We start from the raw sequence: 13,844 nt of genomic DNA, 5'->3' as shown, positions 1-13,844 counted from the left end.
CCTGTATATTCTAGTCGATCGCACGCTACGCAAATACATATTGGCTGCAGTGCCGCACATAATGAAGCATAACACCAATCACTGAAAGAGAGAGAGAGTGAGATGAAAAGAAACATGTACATTAACCCTTAACCGGGCAGATGAAAACACTCACACTATCGGATAGGTGGGACCTCTGAGACCCGGCATACTATTTCCATACAAAATCGATAAGAACCATTTTTTTCTTTTTTTTAATGTTTAATGAATTTATCTAGGGGAGTCTCTCACTTTTCTCAAGCATGAATATTTCAAGATAAAATCGATATTATCGAATAAGTAAGATTTCAAACGATATTTTCAATAAAAACCGATAAAAGCAGTTTAGAGCAATATTTGTCGATTTTTGATGGATATTTCAATGCCAACTTAACCTGCTATACCGACTTGTCATGTTGATTAAGTACTAGATTATGTTATTAAAATTTTCTGTCTTTTTTTCTCAACAACTAAAAAAATACGATATATTTTATCAACTTATTATTAACGATATTGGGGTTTTTTCCCACGAAAAACTCGAATACCAATTTTCACAACAATTAATTAAGAGACCCGGCATTTTCCAGAATAGCTCAAAATGAACAATGAAAAAATTTGCATAAATTCGTGACCCAATCGAGCAAAACGGTCGCACAGAGCCGATGCCAGGGTACAAATACATACATTCGTGGTCTGTGTGTAATGGGTGAACGGCACGTTCTATTATGGGTTGTATTTAATGCATATTTTTGGCAATGCATTGCATAGAATAACGCCAATTTGATGCTCATAACATTAGTGTTTCATATGTGTACGTTTTAGCGAATTACAATAAGATGTTATGTATTTGATTTTGAAAAAATCTTACTACCGGGCCTTAACGGGTTAATGCCAAGTCGGCATCAGTCTAATCATATAAAACATTTTCATGTTAGTCGCTCAAACACTAACAAATTAATTACAAAATTTTACTTCATCTCAAAAAACATTGACGGGATTTTTTATGTGAAAGGGATCTTTAAATCTATATCAGAGCTTATTTTTTATTCTTTTGGAAGAAATGTTATACTTTCACATTCAATGGAAGATTTTTTTCCAGCATTTCATTTGTAAAATTTATAGCATAGCATAACTTTGGGCGATTTATTGGCAAGTTTTCTTCATATTTTCCAGTCTCGTCCAGTCTAATCAAAACGAAAAATACTGGAAAATGGAACGAAATCATAGTAGATTTCCAAATGTCGACCATTCGTCGAAATATCGAGAGAGTCAAAAGCAAATATGAAAAATTATTTATAATCGCACGTTAATTATGAAAGATCATTATCAAATCTACATATAATAATCCAAATATTGAACAAACTATCATTACATTAAAAAAAAAACGTCACTTTTATCGCATTCTGATGTCAAAAGTAAAACTATGTAATTTTTAGATAAGATGCATTTTTTAATATAAAGAAAATGACTGCTACATTAATTTTTTAGGTCGTTAGGCTTCAACGGCAAAGTAATCCATTGGGCCGTTAATGCAATTGCTATATGGCTTGAAAAAACATCGATATTTTTGAAAAAATCTGACACATTTCTTGATCGATTCATTGGAAATGTTAGTCACATTTTTCCAAGAAAATTACATTTTTGTGATCTTACCCGATATGATAGATGCTTGAAAATGCTTGAAATCGATTCTTTGATAAAAATTGAGTACATAGAAGTCATTTTTTTGAATACTTTAACGACGTTCTTTACAATTTTTTATCAGAAAATTTGTCACATTTTCACCAAAATCGAGTTTCCTCTGAGCATGTAGAACTTTTAGCCACCTCAAGCATTTTGATATCGGCACGTTTCAAAAATTGACCCACCCTATTGTAGATTTTAGATGGCGATTCCAACCAATTTAAAAATCATTTATAATTTCAGATTTACAGAATTTCTAAAAGCAAGTCGTACAATTTGGATCGTTGTTGCATAGAATGGAAGTTTTTCCATATTTTATTTGATTTCATATTGCATAATTTTGGGCGTTTCATTCGTAGACGCTAGTTAAAATCGCATTGAAATTAAACATCTGTTTTGCTCAATGATAAGATATTTTATTGATTTGTGTGTGTGCTTTTCTCTAAATTGATACATTGTGTGTGCCAGTTAAGTTAACCTTCACATTATTAAAATCTAATGAACTTTATCTTTTACTAAACAACAATTGGCTTAATTATCTATTTCCAATTCAGAGAATTTACCCAAATGGAAAAAAGTTTAGAGAAAAATTTAACGTTTTGCCTATATCGATTTGAATTCATTTTTTCTAGATCTTGATTACCAGTGAATCCAGTATTTACCGGTTGTTTTTTATTTTATTGTTATTATCTAAAGAATTGTGTGATTATTTTGAAAATGTTAAGAAAAACCGAACCGTATCACCGGAGCTTTTGTTCGTTTTCCATTTCTTTTAAATTTTCTTTAGATTCATCATTCTATAAATCGTTTTTTTGAGGTAGATTGTGTTAATTTTTGAGTTTGTCCGAATTTCAGTAATTTCAAAAATTTTGGCGAAAAATTTTCACTAATTACTTCCAATTCCACATCTCATTTGAAAATGCCAATTCATAAAAGTAAAAAATAAACATACAATAAATTTTCATCCAAATTGACAATATGTTCGAATTGGGTATTATTTGTGTTTTGTCTATTAATACATACCAATTGCTAATCAATTTTGTGTTCAATTAATTTAGATTTAAGGATTTAATCGAAGATCAAAACGCTCGATCGACGAACAATAAGATTTTTTTTTATCTAAATATTATATGCATTGTTTCTTATGTTTCCTCAATTTGATTTCATTTTAATGCTTATCATTTTACATATTATTAATCATATATTTGATAGACCTTATCGATAAGTAGTGCATCGATAAATAAATGTTATATTATTCATATTCCAATATTTCAAATATTTGTTGTTGTCGTCGTCGTCGTCGTCGTCAATTTAGAACAATTTTAAATAGTCGTTTTTCTGCTTTTATTTTAATTGTCGTTGAGGTTGGTCTTGTCTCATGTAATACAGATCTGTGTTGTAAAAAACTTAAAGTACGGATCTACCATTTGATCCCTAGCTGAACTTGTTGCATCAATGCCGCTGACTTTTGCAATTGAACTGTTTCCGAATCGGTGAGAATTTGCTTGACGATATGTGAAACACCATTGGCGGTCAAAACACATGGCAATGACAAATAGACCTCCTCTTTGATTCCATGTTCTCCCTGAAATACGACGATACAAAAAAAAAACGATATAATATTTCAACAACAAAAGAATACTAATCAAAATCAAATCGAATTGGTTTCAAATCATGAATATCATTAATACGTTTCTGATGTTTTTTTCTTGATTTTTTTTTCTCGATTTGAAACCATTCAATAAATGAGAATTGATTAAATTTATCGAAACTAATAAGTTAACTTGAAACATTACAGTTCTACGTTTGTACCTGCTGCAATTAGATTCCATCAAGCATGGACATCGATATGCATAGCGAATTATATATATGTATATTATGATTTTTTTCGCACGATATAAAAAAGGAGATAAATAACAACACGTAGAAATGTATAAATATATATAGGTAAATAAGTAGTGCATATAGAATTATATATGATAGAACAGTGTGCAAACATGGAAATAAAAATTTATCAATTTATTGAATGTTCTAACTAAAAATGGTGTCAAACATTCTCGTATACATACGTTGACCAATGTAGAAACGGCATGAACGTTGTTGGTGTTACGCAAAATGGATGATGCAAGTGATGCGCAACTCAATCCAATGGCCCATGAGGTGTATCCCTTTAGTTTGATAACTTCATAAGCGCTGTTTACAACTTCTGAGTGTAATTCACACCATTTCTCTGTGTCCGAATCGGTGCCAACATCTGGATTCAATTCACGTAATCGCACGCCAGCAACATTAACACCTGACCATACGGGAACTGTATTGCACGCACACGGCACAAGAACGAGAAAATATTTCGTCATCAATCAAATGATATTTGAAACGTGCCAATTCTTACGGAAAACGCCATCATTACTTACTTATTTCGCCGGCTTCACATCGACTTATTACTTTCAAATAAAAGAGTATACTTTTCAAATTATACTTCAACCAAAATCGTAATTATTTTTAATGTCGCAGTATTAATTCGATATAAGTCGTTATTTTATTTAGATGACCTTATTCCGTTTGAATTTGATTTTTAAATGTTATTTATTTATGTAATGCAATCGATTGGAAGCTTTGAAATGAATATGATGAAATTAAAAAAAAAAAACCAAAAGGCTTACCACTAGAGTCACCGTGTTCTCCAATAATCCAGCCATGACATGATGTTGGTGCAATGTTTAAACGTTGACTCATGAGGAAACGGAATCGAGATGAATCCAAATTCGTGCCAGAACCAATGACACGATTCTTTGGCAAACCGCTCAATTTCCAGGCAACATATGTCAAAATATCTACGGGATTTGATACAACGAGTAAAATCGTATTTGGGCTATATTCAACCAATTTTGGGATGATTCCCTTAAAAATGTCTGTATTGCGTTGCACTAAATCCAATCGACTTTCGCCTGGACGCTGACGTGCACCGGCCGTTATGATACACAACCGAGATCCGGCACTTACCGAAAAATCTGCGTACAAGAAAAAAAAAACACACACGATTAGTACATTTTATTCGATTTTGCGAGAAATATCGAAAATTTACACTAAATTATTCGGGTGTTAATTAAATTGTAGTGTGAAAAATGTAAATGGCACCGTTCAAAGTTCAAACAGTTTCTGGTTTAACTATCATTATAAACATACCGGTACTGGCTTGGATTTTTGCATTTTTAATGAATGCAGATCCATGTTGTAGATCCATTAATTCACCTTGAAGCTTGTCTGCGGCAACATCAATCAATGCCAAGTCACTTGAAACATTCTGAAAGTGTTTGATCCAGAAAATGTAATGAATTATATTCAAAAAGGAATATTTTATTTAATTTTGAACGACAAAAACCTGCGTTAAAATACTGAATGCACAAGCCATACCGACTTGGCCAATGCCGACAACGGTCACTTTGTTATTGGATGAGGCATCGCATTCGGCCACTTCCGAAAATAGTTGTTCTTTGATTGATGACATCTAATCAGAAAATAGGATTTAAAAAAATGTTAAGTATTATTGACGAAATATTTTATTATATCGTTATTTTTGCTTTATCTATGATTCATAATTTTAGGAAAACCACAACAAAAGAAGATAAGAAAGATAAGAAAGGAAAAAAAGTGGATTTTGTTCGCACGCTATTGATTCATTGATTCATTCAACAATTATGGAACCATACATATGTACGTTTCAAAGTACGCTATTTATATACGCTTTAACTCTCACGTATTTCGTCATATTCGTCTACGTTACATTTGCGGAGACGCGAGCAACGCGCGTACACAGAAGTAGTATATTGTCGATCCGATTTATGTGAAACTCGTGCTCGGCACCATATCCATGGAACGCATGAACAGATGGCATAGAAAATTTATTTAACCTTGTGTAAGGTCAATCTCACTGAATCAAAACAAGCTCCAGTTTCTTTTTGTTCATGTGGTCACTGTCATCGCCGGAACTTTTTCACATTTCATTGCTACCAAAATGCAACGAAGATAAAATATTCAAACATTGCATCGAAACTAGCGTCTTTTCTTTATTGTAAAGTGAAACGATAGTGTACTTAATTTGAATTGAAAATTGATAATTTCTTATCAATAACATTGATAATGATTTAAATATGCTACAAACTGAACTCATATCAATGTGAAAGATGACAGCAGTTCAAATGCAACTAATATATGTATATTTTTACGAATCTAAATGCAAACCACGTATATATAGAAATTTGAATCATTTCGATTTCACTAATCAATCGGTATTTTTGGCAACAGCTTTTAGGGTCATTGCTCTCAACTGTTGGCTCTTATTTTCGAAACATACATTTAGAATTCCGTTGAATTGTTTTATCAAATAACTTCAAAATAATATAAACTCTGTACTCATTCGATCTTTAATACAGCTTGTAAAAAAATCTTGTAAAATTTTTTCCCCGCCCCCGAATGAATTTCACGAAAGTATTACAAAAATTATTGCAATAAAATACTTACATCTTGTTTATTTGACTGGTCCAAAAGTTGAATAAAAAAAATGTCGTTTGAACTTAGAAAAACACTTGAATATAATAATATTGAAGAAAAAATGTACTGGAAATAATTTGTTATGTGGTTCCTGCTTGAAAGTCAAATCGTTTTTGAAGTAGTATTGTATCGGTTGGCTAGTTTGTATAGAATGACGAATCTGGCTGTAGCTCTAGTATATATATGCACCGGCATTTCATATTTTGAAGGTGACCTTACATCATCCATTCACTCTCTTCATTTCTTTTTGCTTCTCTCACTCAGTGTTTGCTTCCACAAAACATTTTTGTACATGTTCAATTGTTCGTACAAACCAAATGTTTTGACTCTCTTCTTCGCTTTCTCTCACTTTAACGTACTCTCTCATAAACATGAAAGCGTAACAAAAACAATAACATTTTGTTAAATTGAATGACATTTCACTCTCTACCGCTCTCACTCGTACTCTCTCACACAAATACGAAACACTCTCTTTTTCTCTTCCAATGTATGCGCATGTGTGATGAATATATCTTAGGTCGTCAACGCAAATGTGTGTGTTGTACGTATGCCATACGCACAAAAACAAAATTCAAACGTGACTAATGTACTGTACAACTCTTGTCTGGCAACGCAATGGATAAAACATATATGTACATAGAGATATTCGTACATTGATAATTACAACATTCACCGAAATCTTGCAGCGTTGTTGCGTATATATTCAAAATTATCGGTGCACGTGCAGCGGTGACCGTATACTATTGTGTTATTATATATGTTTCGATAACCGTTGTTTGAGTTTTTTGGTTTATAGATTTTAAATTACCGGCGTGCTGATATTATTTATAGAAATCACAACGAACGCAATTATTTGAGTAGGATGAAGTAAAAGTGAGAATATTTATTATCTGAATTTATTGCCATGAAAAAATTGCGTACCAAAACACTGATTGATCTTATGATGCTTAGAAACAGCATATTTTGTATTGAAATACAGAATGTATGCTGAAATCTTATAACAAAATGCGCTCAAATTAATAATACTAGCAATATTGCTCAAAAATGATGTAATTTTTTTGATTTTACATATGATGGTTTAAACCGCGCATTGTCCTATAAAATCGATTCACCAAGAATTCATTGTTAAATGCACGAATACTGATCAATTGAGTTTTACTTCAATTTTCCAATTTTCGTCTTTCTTCAAAAAGATTTTCTTAAGTAAAAAAGAAATGTCTTTTCTATCTATGTTTTAAGAAAAAAACATTTGCCACTTTTATGGCACATACGGTAAAAAAGTAAGAGGTTGCTAATCGCTTGTAGGATCAAAATAGAGCAAAAAGAATAAGAAAAAATCGCACATGAATAGAGATTGTGAAAAGATAGCGATATCAGAATATTTACCCCGTTATTTTGATGAACACAAAAGCACAATTAAGACTTTTATCTGCATTGAAACTATACTAAAAAAAATTATGTGTACACTTTTGAGGCCGTCAATCACAATGCTCGAAAATTAGTGCATGTCACGATGTTTGCATTTTATCAGGATGACGCTGGATTGATGTTCCAGTTTAATCCAACATATCTTCCATCTCTTTTCGTCATCAAAATGACGGTGTGTGTATTTTTTTTTTTTTTTGTAAATGTAAACTCTAAGGATAAAAAATATGACACAAATACCATCAACGAAAAAAGAGATACGAACTTAATGCGAAAGAGTGTGAGCGTAGAAAACGTCTATGCTATAAAGCGGTAAGTAATGAGCTGTAAAACTTATGCACAATGCACCAAGTGGCATGATGACACCGTCATCTCAAAATAGTTGGTCGTTTTTTCTTCTGTTTCTTTGGGTGTCTTAGACGGATTTTTGTGTGTGTATGACAGTGTGATCTCTTTTGACAAAATAAAATTGCTCTTAGTCAGTTTTTAAAGTTTTGTCTTCTTTTTTTAGCCAACTTGCTGCCACAACAGCAGCTTAAAAGCTGTTTGTTTTGATTATAACTCATGATAAGATCCGTCTTTTGGTCTTCTTTGTTAAATCGTACCAATTCCCTATTTTCAGCTGGTGCTTCTTTTTTTTATACTACTCAGATTTGCAGTACGATGCTTATACTATGCAGACGCGGCTTATTAAGGCGAAAAGTAGTGACGAAAAAGAAATTCATATCTTGAAAACTATTAGTCCATATTATACACAAAGTAGTTGTGTTATACACCACAAATTCAATTTCAAACACCATCAGTAAGTGGATGATATGATTCTTGAAAAAGATTCCTTCTAAAAGATATCATTAAGACACTTGTGGCTTACGCCTTTTACGAATTAATCTCACTGTGTCACAAATTTTTGCTCAAACGTAATTCAAGCACATTTTCCGTCGAGCAGAAATTTTCTTCAACTATTTTTTGGCACACTGTCATTACTCCCATGGATGATGACTTTATTGGTATCCCAGGGATTTTTTGTATTCACTCTCAGTTTGTCCTAGCTGTTCAAATTTTATACCGAACAAATGTTTCAATCTAATTTTGACTCCAGTGGTGATCGCAAATCATAAATGCATTAAAAAGAAAATAAAACCAGAGACGAACAAAGTTTCATTTTTTGTTCAAATTTGCTAACTTTCCTCTTCTTCTCCATATGTAGTTCGGCGAATAAGAAATGAAATCATTCGTCATGTGGCTAAGACATCGTGGCCATATTTAATTTGCATAGTTTAATGGAATTAACAAAGAACAACAACAACATCAACATTATCAATAAAATGAAACGAAATCAATATAAACTGTTTTTAAAGTTTCTATTTAACCCTTTGAAATTGTTCGTACTGAATTTGCTGAATTGAGGTGGCTTTGCAATTCATTATTGCGAACACTTTGGGATTCTAATTATGGACCTTGAAATTTAAATCATTTTTGCAGAAATATCAAATATTCATCTTACAAGTGAGATCCATAGCTATAAACTGTACGAAACTATGAACAAAACATAACAATTATACTCATATATTTTCACGGATACGGATATTTATGCTATCCATGGTCCGTTGGGATATGCCAAATAGCATCAAAATCGAAATTTTCAATAAATCCACGTTTCACTCCGAATAAAAAAATTTTTTGTACACTTCCGAAAATAAAATTTTGTACAAGAAGTTCACATCGTTAGCCGCATCTTTTTTTATATGTTCACGCCGCATTTGATATTTACACAAACAACATCTTATGAACAAAAAGATTTCGCAGTGAATGCTTGAAGAGCTGTTGTTGTGTTTAACTGTATTCATATCTGGTTTTTTTTTACTATTTTAATTTGTTGATTTAGTACATATCTACCACAAACAATCTTAACGAATTGCAGAACGCTTTTTATCTATTTTCTCCGAGAAATCAGAATAAAAATGAAATCTTAAATATTTATATGATATTGCCAGTGATGGCATAAATTATCATTCATATTTCATATCGACCAAAGAATTCATATGAAATAACCGAAAACTGTATATTTCTTTGATGAACCATCTTTAATATTTGAAGTCAATGGTAATGTATGTTGGCTCATTGTCGTTATTAATGCGAGTATTCATGGCAAAATAGTTCATTTAATTCAATCTCATGTTTAAAATCGCCCAAATGTAGGCAACCATTTTCATGCCGTATGTGTTCCAATATGAATATTTCCAAAGTTCGATTATAATGTTTGTACAAATGAAAATGACGTTCAAAATCAGCAAATGTTTTATTATACACGCTATTGGAAGATTTTCAGCGAGAAGCATCGATTTAAAAGTGTGACCCGTATTTAAGAAAACGCCAATTTTATTTAAGATTCAACGGCCTTGTTACCTTTGTACACAATAAACAATCATTACCACTGATTGTGTCAGGCACTCAACTATCTGGGATGTGTAATGGCAATGAAAAAGCGAGGAAAAAAAATGACGCAAAGAGATTCTTGGTATAGATTACTTTTGACCGTGCTTTCGATTTAAAGCCAAACTAAGCGAAATCAGTTTGCAATGGTAGTTAGATCCAAAGAAATAAACATTTCAAATAAAAACACGACAGAAAAATCAACGAGTGAAACCGACACAATAACGAATAGTTGAAAATAAAAGGAAAACGGAAAAATCTCAACCTCATATTCCATCGATAGCGGTTTATTTGAGAGAAACAAGTAAGTGTGCTGTTGCCTTCGCCGTTCATATGCAACAAAGAGAATATATGTGATCAAATTGTAAAAAAGTCAACGATAAGAAGATAGCAAAGAATGAACTATTCAAAAAAAAAATCTGCTTGCATTCATAATGACTGTGTATGTGTGTCTGTTGCAAGTATTTGCTTTTTATGTTCCTTTCGTAAATCTTCATTAAGTTGGTGAAAAGAGTGAAAAGATTGAAAGCGTTTATTATTTTGATATGGATAAACTGATACACTATTAAAGCTCCTCTGTGTAAATAAATTAAACGTCAATGTAAATGAACAAAAGAAAACCATATGCGTGCGAAACCGAATTTCGAGATTTCGACGGAAGTCGCGTAATGTGAAATTGTTTCGCAACGCATTTGTTTATCTTCTTGTAAATATGCGAAGCCTGATATTTTGAATGGTGACAGTTTAAACACCTTACACTTATGCTCAATGAATTGATAGCAATTTTCATTTCATTTCCATTTTCATTCATTTCTATCCATTCATTCTGTCACTCTTCATTCACATTTGTTTCTTTTTAATTGGCAACAGCACTTGAATTTCCCGATGATATTTTCTTCTACACAAAAAACAACAACAACAACGGGAAAGAGAAGATAAAAAAAAATGGCAACTTCATCATTAATATTGTTTCGATTTGTTTGCAAGTATTATCCATTTTTCCAATGCATATACACGAATACTGATATGCAATTTCTCAAGCTCCATTGACCTACACACACTCTGCTCACATCGGGGCCGGTCTGATATCACTTTGTACCATTAAGCATTTGTCATTCGCTACAGTTAACCGGCTGTTATCTTTTGAAACTACTACAAAACTAGCACACTTCAGCAATGAATTGGAATAACTACGAATGCAAAATAAAGAAATCGTTTCAATCTTCAACAGTGATAAAGCATCCACTTCAGTTGTCATGCATTTTTCACCATCAATATGTATCAGAGCATATCAGCTCAAGGACATTTTAACTACTTTGTGATTTGTGTGCGCACGATGCAATACTATCATTTATCTTCTTCTGCAACACTTTTTTTTTCTTCGCATTCGACCACATGAGGATGCAGGCAGGAAATTCATATAGAAAACGATCTGATCTGTATCACAGCGGATCGTCCACTTCGTTGCAGTGTTTTCCACATATATATTCACTTTTAACCTTTTCACCTTATATTGATGTTTGTGTTGGCATACCGAACGTGCACTTTTATGGGATTTGACTGATTTGACATTCTTTAATGTATGTACATATACGTTCCGTAGCATTAGCACAAATTTCAATTTGTATGTACGTTGATGTATGTATGAAGCGTCGTCGAATTTTTTTTTACAAATGAATTTTAATTTAATTATGAAGCAGAAAATCAATTCGTCTGCATCGTTAAATCCAATAAAAGTCAATTATAGTGCGTCTTAATGAAATGCTCGTTCTGAAAACACATTTCAATTTCATTATTGATAATTATTAATATGTGCATAAATCAGACCACTTGAACAACATATGCACCAAAAACATAGAATAATGGCAAAAGGTTGCGATACTTGATTTACCATGCTTAAGATAAAATATTTGACGCCAATCCGTATTTCAATCAAATTTATGCGTTTGCATAGACATACATACAAACAATTAAAAAAAAAATGAGTGAGAAAATTACAAGCGATATAAGCCATACAGTGCAAAAGCAAGAGGGATTGAGGCTGGATGAATCATCCCGGATGATGTAAAAAAATCATTAGTTTTAAATTCCTAATGAGAGAAGATTAAAAAAGTGTGATAATGTGTACGCATTTGTAATTTGTATCGAGAGGGATATGGAACATGGCAAGTGTTAAACGAATGAAGAAACGGATTTCTGTATATGCCTGAATTGCGTCAAACAATAATAATCGAAATAATGCATCATGTGCATTGTCGATGCAATTCTGTTCAATTGTCATTTACCCGTTGGAGCCGACCAATTCCGAAAATGCTCGTTAAGTCATTATCATTTAATTATCTTTTTGCTCCTTTTCTATTCTGCACGAATTGACATTTTTCGCAGATTAAGTAACATTTCAAAGAGAAATTCAACTTTTAAGTAATTGGAAAAAGGTTTTTAGATAATTTCAAAAAATATTTGCAATTTTCAAAAGCGCCTGCAACCAAAAAAATCAAACATATTCGGAATGAGCTACCTTTAAAACTAAACGTCAATCTTTGTTGAATGGTGCATAAATATGTTATGTATATGTGTTTGAATGCCTGTTTTATTCCTTTTCTCGCTTTACATCATTTAATTTTTTTGCAACTGCACTCTTTCTCACCTCTCATCATCTTCGTCAGCTTGTCATTGAGCCCATTTGTACGCATACTGATCCACAGTCATAATATGAGATTACAAGAGTATTAAGCGTTATGGATATGTTCTATGTGTGTTGGATTCCTTTTCAAATTTAACAATGCATCCACGAATAAAGAAGTGACGACGCGACGTGGTGACGATAAGTGTTAGTGGCTTAATAATACGCACAGTGTATAATATTATGATTAACAATGAATAAAGTCTGAATCACTTCATCATCATCATCATCATCGTCATATCTCGCCATATATGCACACACGAACACCATCCCTAAGTGTTCTGATGCCTTTTATCACAAATTTCGTCTGATGATTTCGTATTGTCAATTGAAACAGATCACACCATCAATGTAACACATATAGTTATATGCTGTTTTTTTTTCTCTCTTCACTTCAGAAGTCTTTTTATATATTTCTCATTCTATTTGTTCCTCTGATTTAGTTTGAAATATATCAAAACTCTTTACAAAGACGATTAAAGCGTGATATTTAAGTAAAAATTGTTTTTTAAAATCTAAACTCTAAAAATAAATTTAAATGAACTAATATCCCGATGAAATTTATCTACCCGATCGACAGTTGATATTAATTTGTATTATGTTCAAGTCACGATCGGAACAGATACACAAAAATGAAATAAAATTATATCGCAAACCAGTCAATTTTAAGTGAATAAGAGAAAAAAGAATGTTCCAATCTTCAATGTATATGTTCTTCATATCTTCAATGTATAATTATATGCAGACGTTGTTCTATTGTGTGAAAAACGTTTCGGCCAAGCGAAAACAATGAACCGTTCGTTTTATGTTGGTCCTCGAGGAGTTGATAGGGTTTTGTGAATGCTATTGTTTTTTTGATTGTAACGGACGCAATGAAAAAAAAATATATATATTTATATGTTGTTGTTTTAAACGGCATTGTACGCTTGAAAGTGCAAGACTTTCGGCTTTCGAACGGTGATCATTTGCACATATTTGGTGAAAGAAATGTACAAAAATGAACGAACGCATAGCCAACAATATGCATAAAGAGAGAAAGAGCGAGCGAGAC

The 13,844-nt window shown here is 32.2% G+C and overlaps 1 protein-coding gene across 4 annotated transcripts; it reads right to left on the bottom strand.

Moving 5' to 3' along the window:
- Positions 1–2,095: 2,095 nt before the first annotated feature.
- Positions 2,096–6,591, bottom strand: LOC116345829 (L-lactate dehydrogenase). 4 transcript variants are annotated; one of them, XM_031775529.1, is made up of 7 exons: positions 6,223–6,591; positions 5,084–5,209; positions 4,888–5,005; positions 4,365–4,712; positions 4,116–4,145; positions 3,771–4,012; positions 2,096–3,289 (listed from the first exon to the last, which is right to left on the bottom strand). In XM_031775529.1, exons 2-7 carry the CDS (start codon positions 5,207–5,209, stop codon positions 3,122–3,124), a joined length of 1,032 nt encoding a protein of 343 aa, XP_031631389.1. In that variant the 5' UTR covers positions 6,223–6,591; the 3' UTR covers positions 2,096–3,121. The 4 variants fall into 4 exon arrangements, with proteins under 4 accessions (XP_031631389.1, XP_031631390.1, XP_031631391.1 ...); XM_031775530.1 differs by having other exon boundaries at positions 2,096–3,286; positions 6,223–6,587; XM_031775531.1 differs by lacking the exon at positions 4,116–4,145 and having other exon boundaries at positions 6,223–6,578.
- Positions 6,592–13,844: the final 7,253 nt, after the last annotated feature.

Source organism: Contarinia nasturtii, unplaced genomic scaffold, assembly GCF_009176525.2.
Source record: "Contarinia nasturtii isolate CC-2019 unplaced genomic scaffold, AAFC_CNas_1.1 Cnas_scaffold_1371, whole genome shotgun sequence".
Classification (NCBI taxonomy): Eukaryota; Metazoa; Arthropoda; class Insecta; order Diptera; family Cecidomyiidae; genus Contarinia; species Contarinia nasturtii.
This window is presented reverse-complemented; position numbering and strand designations above follow the sequence as displayed.